Here is a 14,589-nt window from a genome sequence, read left to right on the forward strand (position 1 = left end):
AATAGAAACTGTTATTTCTATCATTTTGTTACAGCAGGAAAAAATTAACAAGGTAACTTCTGACCAAAAAGACTTGGTGAATGGGCAATGAGAAAATCTTCATCAGTATTACAAAATGAACACATTGAGGAAATATTCTCAGAAAATCTGCTCAAAAATAAATTACAAGGGTAGTATCTATGAGCAATTTTGAAATGGAGTTCTTTCATTTTACTTGGGATAAATAGCCTGTGAGGAAAGGTCCATACGTTTTTTAATTCAGAGTTCGGATAACAAATCCTCCATTTAGATTGTGCTTTAGAGGGGCATCCTGGAGTTGAAGAAAGAGCATTTCTAATAAAAAAGTAATTGCATTTTTTATCTAATACATAAACACCCTTAAATGCACGTGTAGGAAAATGGTTGTTTACACAGCCATAACATAAATGCGCTTTAAACAAAGTTTTTCAACTGACAGGGATACTTTTAGTCAGCTTATTAAAATCTCTTAGTGAGATTGATGCACCTTTCAAAAACACAAAATCAGAAAAGGAAAGAAGGTCCCCGTCAGAATTGAACAAATCAGAAACAAAAAAGATATTTTGATTCACCCATTCAATGAAACAGAGTGATTTGTTACCAGACAATATATTTTCATTGTTCCAAAGAATATACGTGTGCGGGGAGAAATTATGTTTAAAAGCAATCTTCCAGGGTTCTAGGGCTTGTTTATGAAAATTTGACAGTTTAATAGGTAACTTACTACAAATACATACATGCAGTTGTGGTTTTTGTTTTGGGGATAATTTCCAGAATGTGCCCTTTTCCAGGTGTGCATGCAAAAGGTACTCTTTTTATTTATTGGACTTTATATGTAGGCCTATTTGTGAAATATCAATCAACTAAAAAATAAATATTAGGCTACATATATATTAATACATATTACATTACTATATTAAATAAAATATTAAATAACCTATGCAATTATTGAAAATCTATTAGCCTATTTATAAGTTTGTTTATCAATCTGTTTTTAAAATATTTTCTATACTGATCAATGAATATTTTTGCTCATTTTTGCTTGTTAATTGTGATATCTGGCAACCTGCTGTTTCTTTCAAAGACTACCCTAACAGATGTATGCAAGATGTCTGTTAAAGATCTCTTCATCTGGAAAAGCATCTGCTATGTACAAACATCTGACAGACATCTTTAAGATGTCAGTTTTACATTCATTCTAAATCATAAACATCTTAAACACATCTTCTAAGCGTCTATTTGACTTATGAAAGGAAACGTCCTATAGACGTATTGCAGATGAACAAACACTCTAAAAGATATCTTGCAGATGTAAATGCAGACGTCAAATAAATGTTTAAATGTACTTTGTTAATTCCCACAGTTGATCCAGTTCCGTTTTCTTCATTAACATGTTCTTTTGCAGTGACCCCATTCAAGGACGTGGGTCCTAGTTGTGCTTTTCCTCCCCTAATTATGCACTTAATATGCAACCCAACCTTGAGATGTTTCATTTCATGCAGTAGGTATTTATGCAACCTACTATTTTTTATCTCAAGGATCAATCTCTCTTTAAAGTTTGTGTTAAGAGTATGACACCTGATTTAGCAGGAATCTCTAAATGGTAACAAGGCACACACACACACACACACACACAGATGTATATATATATATATAGTGGTGGATGACCGAGGTGACCTTTAAGATTTATTTAATTATAAAAACATGTATAATCTATAATAACATTAAACTTATTTCATTTTTTAGGAATTTTTATGATTTTTTTTAGAAATGTATTTAATTTACTTGTTTCCTCTAAATATATGTTTTTAAGGTATCAAGATTAAAGGCACTCTGTGGAATTATATTTATAAACTTACAAAAAAAATTTTAACTATAACAATACATTCAATTAGAATAATAAGACAAAATCAAGAAGCATATGAATCAAATTAAATCAATATCAACAAAATTAATCTTTGCACTACAGAGGTGGCACTGAAAAACACAAAATTGGCATTTAGGTATATACAGACTGTTTAATGAGGAGGTGGCATGAAAGCATTTAAATTCATAATAACAATGTTATTAGATTAATGTTTTAAATATAAAGTTCTGAATATAGAAATATTAAATTATTTAAATAACTGAAATGACTTTAAAAAATTTACTTTAAAAAATCAACTAAAACGGCCAGTAGGTGGCGGCATGTCACTGTCTTTGTCACTGAATCATTCATTCAATCGATTTGTTCAAACAGCTGATTCATTCAGGAAGGAAGCAAGTGACTGTTCAAAAAGATTTATTCAAAAACGCACATTCCTTCATAAATGAAACACTGCCTATGTCCGAAATCGCCCAATACCCTTAAATAGTGACAGCCATTTTTAGTGGTGTCCGAAATCTTACCCCTTGTCCAAATAGCCACACTTGCGGTCTTGGCCACTTGGGAGCGCGTGCGAGCTACAGGAAGTAAGTGCGCAAGATTGTCCCAGGTCTTAAAAACGTCAAAGCGCAGTGCACTAAATCCACACTATCTTGAATACCGCTCCGGAGCGTATTCGAGGCTTAGTGTATCCCATCATGCATGTTGTGGAAATAAATCATGAGACTTTATGCCGAGATCTCACGAGAGGTCACGGAAACCTTTCCAATGTAGCCTATGTTAAATATTAATAATACAGATATTACATATAATTTGGTAGTAAAACAAAGAGTTGCACGTTTTGTTGGTGCAAATGAGTAGTGGTGATAATTATTTTGTACAACATTTGCAGCTGCTTTTTATCACTTAATTATAATCACCACAACGTTGTGTCATCTGTTATAGGGACTACTAAACAGACATTTAGAAGTTGATTTTAAAATGCAAAGTATTGAAAACTAAAATAAAGCCCTGTAAACACTTGCATTTTTACAACACTATAAGTGTGTCCCATCAGGTAATGAAAAGTTCTACACACACTTGTGGTCTTCATGCTCACTTAAACACTTGGACCAAATACAGGAAATACATCATAGCTATAGCCTAAGTAGTCAAGTGGTCAAGTGCAAAGACCGCAAGTGCATTTGGACAAGGGGTGTGTGGACATTATCGAGTGCACTTATTAGTGATGTCCGGTTCTTGAACGAATCGCTTTTGAACAAGTTATTTTTCGTGAACCGGTCGAACCAGTTCACCAAATCGGACTGAATCGTTCAAAACAGTTTGCTTCACGAATCAGCACTGAACCACACAGTGTTGCCAATTATACTTTTGTTGCCGTGTGTTGTTTTTCATGTCCGCGGGTTGAAGCGACTCCAATTACATGATATTTATCCCCTGGAATACGAATTTTAGCAGGTGAAGCCCGCCAAAAAAATGTGTATTTTCCCCCTGGAAGGCGATTTTTAACTGAGGACCCCCTCGAAGTGCCATTGGGCTAGTTTTTGGCTAGTTCTGAGTAGCGATTGGGCGGGTTTTCTTGTGAAAACCTGGCAATCCTGGTTCAAAACAACCCAACCGCTGGGTCAAAACAACCCAATAGCTGGGTTTGTCCCTTTTTAACCCTGTGCCTTTAATTTTTTAGAGTGTAATAATTGGATGCTAGGGGAGCATTCCCCCCCCAGGGCACTCCATATTTACACTGTTTTATGGTTGCTTTTGTTGTTAGGTTTAGTAACTTACTGTTTTGTGACATCTGGGGCCTCATGTATAAAACTTTCCGTAGATTTCATCCTAAAAGTGTACGTACGCACAAAAGCTAGATTTGGCATATAAAAGTTTTCAGATTTATAAAACCATGCATATGCCAGAACCTAAGCAAAAATCATTTTATAAATCCCTGTCAGCGGAAGATTGTGCGTACATGGATCTCCTCCCCAAAATCACCATATATGGAGCTTACAACGCCTAGTTTTACTATGCATAACTTAATCTGCATATCATTTCCATTCATATTCCCATCCACGTGACACCATTTTTTTAACGCAGTTAAGGATAGGCCAATACGTTAGGAAAATATGAGACACGGACTATAAATGCGTTTTGAGATATCACTATTCTAATTTATGCAATTTGCCTAAAAGGTAAACATATATTTTAGAATGTTTATAGCCTATATTTTTATGGGAAAAAGTTAGGCCTTATTTTTTTTTGCAGTGTAAATAGCTGTCTGACTCTCCGTGTCAATAACAAAATATTTTGAAAATAAAACGCGCATATCTTAAGAGTTTCCTTCAAATTCGATCTTTTAAAGGGGTCATATGATGCTATTTTAAAGATCATTATTTTGTGTATTTGGTGTAACAGAATATGTTGACATGCTTTAATGTTCAAAAAACACATTATTTTTCAAATACTGTACATTATTGTAGGTCCTCTAGGCCCCGCATCTCTCAAACGGGTAGTTTTCAACAAAGTCCCCTCCTTTGACAAGCGCAGTCTGCTCTGATTGGCCAGCTGACCCAGTGCATTGTGATTGGCCGAACACCGCAAGCACTCGTCAGAAATGTAATGCCCCTTACCATAATCGCGAGCTTCAGCTTTCAAAATAAATATCAAGACAGTTAATAGTTAGTTTTGCCATCAGTTCGAGCCCGAAAGGGCAACAGAGTCGCATGACAGACACAGTGATGAAGCAGTACACAAGCCGCAGTTAAGACAGCTGACGTGCTATGATTTCTGACAGGCAGGTCACTCTCCTGTGATGTGACCCTGTTCCCCTCACACACACACACACAACGCGTTACTTATAATGAGAGGATTCGCAAGCTTGCACAACTTGAGTCAGCACTGAACAAAAACTCTGAACCAGAACTCCGGTGTTTTGAGCGGGGTGGCGTTAAAGGCACAATATGTACGTTTTCGCAGCTAGAGGGCGCGATTTCAAAACAAACAAAGAAACAAAGGCGTAGTTTGATGACTCCGTGACTGAGTGTGGAATCATGGGAGTTGTCGTCTTCATCCCCACAGCCGATGCAATCCGACAGGACTCGGGCAGAAATCATGTTCATGGATGAGCTAATGTATTAAAGATTTATTAACGTCGTAGTATGAAGCAGGATGAGGCTGAAAGCCGTCGAAGCGAAACGAGGCCACTGAAGCAATTGCTAATGAGAGAGGAGAGTGACACACGGCTCGAAAGCAGTGGAGCTTTTATTATGCCACATTCGACGGCTTCCGCTTCTTCCGGTCGTTCATATGTGGGGTAAAGCATCACTGTTTTATCATACTAGATACATTTGAAAGATATGTTATAATGCTACTCTGTGCCGTTGTCACCTGTATAATAAAACACATAACATATTAAAGCGTCTTTGGTGTTTCCATGTTTTCTACAAAACAAAACCGGAAATCGAGGGGTTATGACGTCATTGGCAGGCGTCACAATGACACTCTGGAAATGGTCCGTGTTTCTAGATAAAATTGCTTATTTCTCTGGATTTAAACATTCTTCTAAACATTTGGGATAATGTAAGTACACAAGTCAGAAAAATATAAAACACTGTTCTAGTGGTTTTTGGATATTTTAATTAAAAAATCTTACATATTGTGCCTTTAACAGCTTTACCCATATCAAATTTTTCTGTTATCGCATCTGTTATCAAACGAAGATGTTCCGATTTTCAGCAAAAATCCCGGCTCATTTACCTGATTTATCTACATATATTTTCCCACAGCTATGTAATAGTGGCCCGTTACTAATACGCGCCATATTTTCCGCGCCTCACTTTGATATGGTTAAATAATGGGCGATACCACTTATTTTGTTTTCGATACGATACCGATATTTTTCAAGGCAGTATCGTCGATATCGATACCGATTCGATACTTCTGAACTAAACTTTTAAATTATGAAATTTATTAAATTATTAAATTAAGAAGAGTAAAATGGGTAATGATAAGCACTTAACTTTATGTTTAAAACGCATTTTAACATTCAATACGCCTTAATTTTAACTTATTAGGTTATATTTTTGTTTACACATGGTTCAAATATGTTTTTTGTTTACACATGATTCAAATCTACAAATACTACAGTTGAACTATGGTCACTTTAGTAAAACCATGGTGACGCCTAGTATGGTGACCCATACTCAGAATTAGTGCTCTGCATTTACCCATTTAAGTGCACACACAACAGTGAACACACACACACTGTGAACACATACCCGGAGCAGTGGGCAGCCATTTATGCTGCGGCGCCCGGGGAGCAGTTGGGGGTTCGGTGCCTTGCTCAAGGGCACCTCAGTCGTGGTATTGAAGGTGGGAGAGAGCGCTGTACATTCACTACCCCCACCTACAATCCCTGCCAGAACGAGACTCGAACCCACAACCTTTGGGTTATGAGTCCGACTGTCTAACCATTAGGCCACGACTTCCCCTTTATCATAAGGGACTGCCAGTGACCGGCTGTTGTACACATAAAATGCAACATTTTTATTCTAACAGTGTATGATTTCTATTAACATTACAGAATAGAACATGATCAGTATTATCTTTCAATAACCAATTATATTATTTATAATTTAAATAACTAATTGCACAAACTATGTAGGCTACAATTTCAGTTTGTTTATTGTGAAATAACTCTGTCCTTCTGTCCTCTGATAAGCATTGTTCAGGGCTGCCGTTCCCAAAAGATTTAATGCTTTCTTATGATACTTTTGGGAAACACAGCCCTGTTTGAATGCACTGTCAGCAGTGAGTGAATGCTCTCTGTGATTGATTGGTTCTGTCTTGCAACATTTGCGTGTTCAGATGAGCAGGAAAATAGTTCTATCCTACACAATTACTCGCTAACAAAGGTTATTCGTCCAATTCAATGCATATTGAACGAATGTTTTTTTTTGTGAAATTAACAAAATCACTGGTAAATAAAACGCGCCTCAGTATCGATATATCGATACTTTGGATCGATACGCCCATCCCTATTAAATAAATGACATTAGTGGGCCTAGATGAGTCCACCAGAGTCAGGAGGTCCCACCAACTGCACTCTAATTTTTAACTCTAACACTTTCGATCAAAAGAGCTTTCTTCAAGACAGCTGAAATCAGCCCAGGGGAGGTTTGCATAGTAATAAGCCATTTGATATATTAGTCAAAAATACGCAGTTCGTGTTTATTGTCACAAAGATCCACTCAGTGCCAGTGAAAGCTGTTCTCTATCATCGCTGTAGTAGCATGGATTGGTCAGTAGTCGGCACTATTACCTATTATTTTCATACTAATTTGCTTAAAAATAATTGTATTATACTTGTTGAAAATTAGGTTTTGAGTTGTTTATTTGTGCTGTAGTGCAGCTTTTCATGTTAAAATACCTCAGCAAGTTTACAGCAACATTCATGGAATATCAAATTACGACAGAACATCTAAAGCAGATTCTGGGACTTATAAGTGAATAAAATTGGATTGAATGTGATATACAAAATAATTTGAAAGAAGTCATTTCCATGTGTTCTGTTTATGAGGAAAATTCACACTCATGCTGACCAATTTACAGTGCACAAACAGTGCTTTATATAACCTAGAAATGTGTATAGTGTGGTGCAAAAATCTTAAGCAGTGTTACAGTCAAGCATGTAAATTGAATAAATGAGTGAATAATTAATTAATGAGTCATTTTCACCGCTTCAGGTGGTGTATTTTCTTGCTGCCTATTTGATCCTTTTTTTGCTCATACACAAGACTAGTTTTTAAATTCAAGAATGGAAATGTTGCAAAACATTATTCTTATTGATAAAATAGAATAATAATTTACCAGTACGTTCTGCTGGTCTGGAAATGTGAGTCATGATGAATGATGAATTTCTTTGAACCAGTACACCACATTCTTCTATTAATATTAGCGGTGTTCTGGAAGCCTCTTTGCCTGCAGGTGCCACATTCAGCATCACGATGTAACTGCTTTAAATCAGCAGTATTTACTGCTTATTGTCATACAGTGTCGCATTCAAATGTAGCTGATTAATAACATGCCTGATAACTGTATTTTACAGTATTTTAGATTCAAATGTGTGTATAAGTAAAAGAGTATATTTTAGCTGCTGTAACTGGTCACCATATCGTGAACTTTCTAATCCTCTTATATTAATATGAATAACAACAACAAGAAAAACAGTTAATATTAACTCTGATATAACTGTATGCACAATCATTCTAAAATAAGTTTGGAATTTTACATAACATATAGCATGTCACAATTAATGTGATGCTATAAAAAACATGCATAATGATTAGCCTATTTTAAATAAGTAAAAACGAATTACTAATTACATTGCGTCCACTGCTTGAAGCATATTAATAACTGCGATTTCTCTGTTGCATGACTGTAATGTTTTGTAACAAAACAAAATATGTCAGAATAAATTGGTTTGAAGACATAACTTGGTTGTTTTACCTTAGTCTTCATATGGGACCACTCAACTGGCTGACTGACTCTTACCAGAGCAAAAGCGCAGAAAAAAATGTGCCAGTTGTGAACACTAACATGCGAATCAGTATACTTAAACGTGTTGTTCTGTGATGTCCGGAGCCTTTGTATTTCTGTCATCAAGGTATTATATCATGAGCATGTGAAATACTTTTAAGTAAACTATGTGTTTGACAATGGCAAGCTGCAGAAACATTTCTGGAAAAGGCATCTACACCCTTGGCAAGGACTATGACTGGAATTTTGTCTGATTCACTAACATTGTTCTCTGCATAGTTTTTTCTTTTTAGTGCACTGACATAAGCACACCTAGTGTCCGAAGAAGCCACAGCTTACCTAAAGTGTCTGATTCTCATGTTACTTTGAACTGTCATGCTCTATAATAAGTGCTGTACTGGGGTGTGGCTTTAAGTAAAATGAAAAACCTGCCCTACTAGTTACACAGCAAACTTGGTAATCACTTTTCACATTCAAGTGAAACTGCTGTTGCAGTTGTTAGCACACACACACTGGTTGCATAAGTGCTTTAGTCTCACTGTGGACTTAACTTGCACCAATAATAAAGAGTTTTACCCTAAAATAGGTTACTGAATTCATATCTGATGGGAGGACATGTGACAATGTAGAACATAGGCTCATTCCCCATGGAAACAAACTGGAGTAGTGCAGAAATAGCTCCTCTTCTATACCAAGCAAGCTCTATATAGCCTCTGTTCTAATTTTTCTCATGATGGTCTCTTCAGTCGCCATTCCATGATTTTCATTACAACTACCTAGTTGCAAATATATATAATATAATAATCATGCCACAGCACAGAATTTGAACCAAATCAGCTTTTGTTTTTATGCACGATTTAATGCGAGGGAACCATTGAGAAATGTTCTAAATGTCCAATGTCTGTATTTACCATTTATAAGCTATCCAACCGTCTTATTCAAGCGCACACTTGTAAACATGGAACAAATGGACTCATCGCGATACTACGCAGCTAATAATACATTTCACGCTCTTTTCGGAGCTACACGTCACATTTTAATGATGAAACATAACCTAAACGGAAATACCTTGGTGGTATAATTTACGGAAAGAGACAGACTGAGGACATGGAAGGAAAAGTGGTGCACCACTGAATCACGAACTGGCTCTCGAGCAATCACAGGCAACATGAAGTCAGCCGTCGCCTTGGTTACCTTTGACGTCACATGGCCCGGCCTTGTCTCGGCTCCTGGGGCTGGTCTGATTGGAGGGAAACCCCGTGGATTAGCTCGACCGCCCGTGAGAATCAGCTGTGAGCCGCGGTTAGCTTAGCTCCGACAGGACCATCGTTATTCCCAGACACTCAGGTAAGAGAATCCGCTAGATCGGGATAAATGCCATGCTTACTGGTCCCTTTTTTATCATCTGCGATGAGAAATTCAATTCAAAAGGCGGTGGACGTTGCAAGGCACAGGACTGAGTAGCTGGTGATGCTAACGTGCTGAAAATGAACAATAAGCCTTTGCTTGGCAGATCTAGGCCGCCCCTTTTTGGTTTTTCCTCTTGGAATGATATCTGGTGTGGTCGAGCTTACAGTTAAAAATGATGGCTAAAATGACACGTTTTATGCTTTAAATCTTACACCGGTCATAAATAGCAGTTTTCTATGCAGACCTGCCTTCATCATATGGCTTAGCCAGCCAGCCAGCCAGCTAAACTTGGTTTTAACCTGCAAGCAGCGGTAAATTGTCACCGTGACATTTTAGGTCTTACACCGGTCATAAATAGCAGTTTTCTATGCAGACCTGCCTTCATCATATGGCTTAGCCAGCCAGCCAGCTAAACTTGGTTTTAACCTGCAAGCAGCGGTAAATTGTCACCGTGACATTTTAGCTTGACACATTTGATATAGTGCTGCGGGGCACCGCTGTTGTTTGTATGCATTGCACAATTTATCGTAATAAACCAGTCACAAGTCTGTAGTCTGATGTTGCTGTTTAAGCTTTGTGTAGTCAGCAAGGACATATATTTGAGTCATTCTCAACTTCGAAAGTGATAGTTTACCCAAAATCATCATTATTTAGTTACCATTATGTTTTTTGACCGTTTTGCTGTTTTTCGTGGAACGTGTTCATCAGAATTTGACGGACTGACGGCTTTGGCCGCCATTGACGAACAGTGAGCATGCTTTTTTCTCTCCATACAATGGAAATTAATGGTGACCGAGGCTGTCAATCTGTCAGCCAGTACTATTTGTGTTCCACGGAAGAAAGAAAGTCACGAGGGTCAGTTAAAGAGGACAGAATGATCATTTTTGGGAGTGTTCTACCCCTTTAAGACATAATATGTAAAGCGCGTGAATGGGTAGCTATGGGAACTGGGCGTGGTTGTCGAGAACAGCACATCCGCATATTTCTTCGCACTGTAATGCGACCCTGGAGGGCAAATACTTGTGGCATAACTTTGTGAGTGTGTATGTGGTGTGTGCAAGATTGGCAGCTAGAATTTTTGATCAGATCTTTGGATGTCTGCAAAGTGCTTTTTGGTTGCTTCCGTTTCTCTTTTGCTTTTCCCTTTTTTTTTTTTTTTTTTGGTTCATTGAAGGCTTTCCATATATATGTATGTCAGAGGCATAGCACAGATTAATTGATTCACTGCTGTGAAATGTTTTACAACTTCTGCAAGAATGATTGTCCAGTTTATTTAGTTTCTATTCTCAGTAATGATGAGTTTGCATCTAATCAGTAATCAGACACATGACACTTGTGTTACACCTCAAATAAATCAGATTCAGTGTCTGATTGAACTCTCTAACTCTCTTTTTCCTCAGCACTGAGCAGCCATGGACAAGAGCGAGCTAGTGCAAAAAGCCAAGCTGGCCGAGCAGGCAGAGCGCTATGATGACATGGCAGCCGCTATGAAAGCTGTCACTGAGGGTGACATTGAACTGTCTAACGAGGAACGCAACTTGCTCTCAGTGGCTTACAAAAACGTGGTGGGTGCCCGTCGCTCCTCCTGGAGAGTGGTCTCCAGCATCGAGCAGAAGACGGAGGGCAGCGATAAGAAGCAGCAAATGGTCAAGGAATATCGGGAAAAGATTGAGAAGGAGTTGAAGGAGATCTGCAATGACGTACTGGTAAGGATCTTACAACTGAGATAATCCCAATCGTTTATATTCTGACCCAGGGATACGCACAAGACACGCACATTTGCTCTTGTCCCCGTTTCTTTATTCCAGGTGTTGGTGGGTAACGTAGGTTGATAATCCTGCTTGCGTTAATTACTCATCGTGAGCAAGGCCCTCTTTCAGCCAAGCCTATTAGTCCAGGCCTGATCTCATTTGTTCCAACGCATGCACAGGTGTCCTTACCTAGGGACAGTTTTTGTAGCCCTGATGACAGATTTAAGGGGTCAGGGTCTATTTAACTTCTGTTTCAGTCTTCAGCCTGCAGAAATTACAGTTTTATAGATTCTGTAGAGCACAGAATTCACGCTGCATAGACTTTATGTAATGAGGTTCCTGTACACTTGCCTTATATTGTGTAGAATGTATTACACAAGGTTTACTTGTGCTTAAAAACACCATCCTGTCATCTCAAATGTATCCTTGTGTCATTTGGGAAGAATTAGAGATCAAAAAAGCTAAAGCATTTTACTTGATACAGGCTCTAGCTGGTCTAATGCCTGTAAACTAGTGTACTTTGAATTGGAGGTTATAAAGCAGTGATATTTGAATGTAGGGAAATGTGTATATATAAATTTACAGTCATTGTGAACCATTGTTGTCAATCTACTTTACTTCTGTAATGCAATGGGTTTTTGAGTATAACAGTATTCTCAGTAAAAAAAAAATAAAAATTGATTGTTGTCCTTGTCTTTTCCATCCCAAAATGGAGAAAAATTTGCAGAAACATTGGCTAATTATTTCTGTCAGTTAACATTATTAAATAGCCCGCACATTTTAAGTAATGTTAGCAGAACAGGGAAGTTGTTATTGTTTCAGATGTAAGAATTATTATGAGAGTTATTACATTTTTATTAATATTTTGAACTTGAACTTTTTTTGTTGTTTGTTTTTTAAATTTGTAATAACATGTATTGATGTACTTTTCACAATAAGGAAACGTATATTGATTTTGTGTTTTTGCATATAATCAAAAATTACTAATTTGCCTATGAATATATGGTTAAATTCACCTCTAACAAACTATTGTCAAAAAGCTTAGAATAAAATAAAAAAATAATTGTCAAACATTTTAGTAAAACTAATATTTAAAAAAGACAATATATGCAAAAAATGGTTAGTAAAATGAAGGTAACTCACCTGTTTTTCTTTTTTCTTAACTCGCCTGTTTTTTGCAGTTGTGCCAATAGACTGGTGAATTCAACCAGTGAAAACACAGTGACTTGTACTAGTAACATATCACCAAGCCCTTGAACATTACAGAAGACATAAATTTAAAGTCCACTTCAACTCAGTAAGCCATAAGTGAGGTCCCCTGAGAAACATGCTCACTCTGAGGCTTCGGCTAATGTCTGTGTAAGTGAGAGAGGCAGCTAATTAGCTTTTAGCAGCTGCTTGGGTGGGAGAGATGAGGCTATGTAATGAGGTGTGGGAAGTGAAGAGGCCTCTAGAGAGCATGAGGACAGCAGAACTCCACAATGTGGCTGTGGACCAAACATGGGCACAGTAGAATACTTGACTACAGCTGCTTGTAGATGAGCATGACTTTTTGCTTTATTTTTTTTCTTCACCAGGTCCTGGTTACGATGAGCTCAAATCAAAGTAGAATAAGTGTTTTGGCCAGGCTGCCTGATGTATTTGAAGGGAGGGGATAAATTTACTTTGTGTGCACATAGCATGAAAGTGGCTGAAGGCCACAGGGCTCTGTTAATGCACAGGTTGAGTCACCTCTAATCCCATAATGACAGCAGCTGAGCTCTTATTTTTTGGGCCACTGACCTGTAGCCCTCCACGTTACAGCCAAAGGGACTTTTTATTTTCACTGCTTTTGCATTTAGGAGAATGAAACGAGACTATGATGTCATGTGTATTCCTACATATTATGTAACTTAATGTTGCATTAACCCTTACACTGCATTATAACCAGGCATGATGGGACAAGACTTCAATGCCAAGTGGTTTTTTTTTCTTTACGCAAAAATGCTGTGCAATGGAAGAAAATCACAGCTAATCAGAAAAGTAAATGTACCTGTACACTCTCTGTTTTCACACTCAGAATGCAAAAACATGCCTATTTACTTCAGTGAGTTTTTCTCCAGATGGCATAATTTCTATGTGGAATGACATTTGTTATGTAATATTTAATGTTCCCGAATTTACATGTTCTGTCTAGGCATAGGCCGGTATGACATTTTGACGGTATGATAACCTTAAAGGGGTCATATGATGCGATTTCAAGTTTTCCTTTCTCTTTGGAGTGTTACAAGCTGACTGTGCATAGATAAGATCCCTGAAGTTGCAAAGACTGAAGTCTCAAAACCAAAGAGATATTTTTTATCAAAGTTAAGACTCTGCCACGCCCCCCTAAAACGGCTCGTTCTAACACACCCCCACATATCTACCTCACTATGTGGAAATATTAGCATAATGCCGCCCAAATGTTCACGCAAAGAAAGAAGGCGTGGTTTCAGTAACCGCAGTTAGTGTTGAAGCAGCCATCTCAGGGAGACGCTGTGTGTTTCTAGGCGAAAGCAAAAGCACTTTATTTGGCCTTCCGAAAGTAGATGCATTTAGGAATCTTTAAGATGACTTACAACAGAACAGCAATGCATTTTATGGACGACCGTTTCGTGAACCTAGGAGAGGAGGTAATTCTGACTTTGCTATGACAATCTGGCGCTTCTGAATCAGCTACTGTTTTGTTATTATTTTAAGTATTTGCTATTGACTTTTCAAATGCAGAGTTTTGCGCATCGTGTGTGTGTGTGCGCGAGCGACAGAGAGCACAAGAGAGAGAGCGAGAGAGAGAGAGGGGGTCATATCACAGTGGAGTCAGCTGTTTTAACCGTGGCTTGTGTACTGCAAACACATACCAGCTTCATCACTGTGTCTGTCATGCGACTGTTCCCATTTAGGGCTCTGTCTTTACATTTATTTTGAAAGATGAAGCTCGCGATATGGTAAGGAGTGTTACATTTCCGACGAGTGCTTGTGGTGTTCGGCCAATCACAATGC

General features: G+C 37.8%; 1 protein-coding gene across 2 annotated transcripts in view; it reads left to right on the forward strand.

Moving 5' to 3' along the window:
• Positions 1-9,653: 9,653 nt before the first annotated feature.
• Positions 9,654-14,589, forward strand: part of LOC107570839 (14-3-3 protein beta/alpha-A-like) — a 17,800-nt gene continuing 12,864 nt past the window's right edge. Inside the window, exons 1-2 of one of the 2 annotated variants that reach the window (XM_016257113.1) lie at positions 9,654-9,757; positions 11,211-11,526. In XM_016257113.1, coding sequence (XP_016112599.1) covers positions 11,233-11,526 — 294 coding nt within the window. In that variant the 5' untranslated portion in view covers positions 9,654-9,757; positions 11,211-11,232. The remainder of the gene's footprint in view (positions 9,758-11,210; positions 11,527-14,589) is intronic. The other variant, XM_016257112.1, reaches the window with a different exon arrangement.

The sequence above is a fragment of the Sinocyclocheilus grahami genome, unplaced genomic scaffold (genome assembly GCF_001515645.1).
Source record: "Sinocyclocheilus grahami isolate Dianchi unplaced genomic scaffold, SAMN03320097.WGS_v1.1 scaffold1511.1, whole genome shotgun sequence".
NCBI lineage: Eukaryota > Metazoa > Chordata > Actinopteri > Cypriniformes > Cyprinidae > Sinocyclocheilus > Sinocyclocheilus grahami.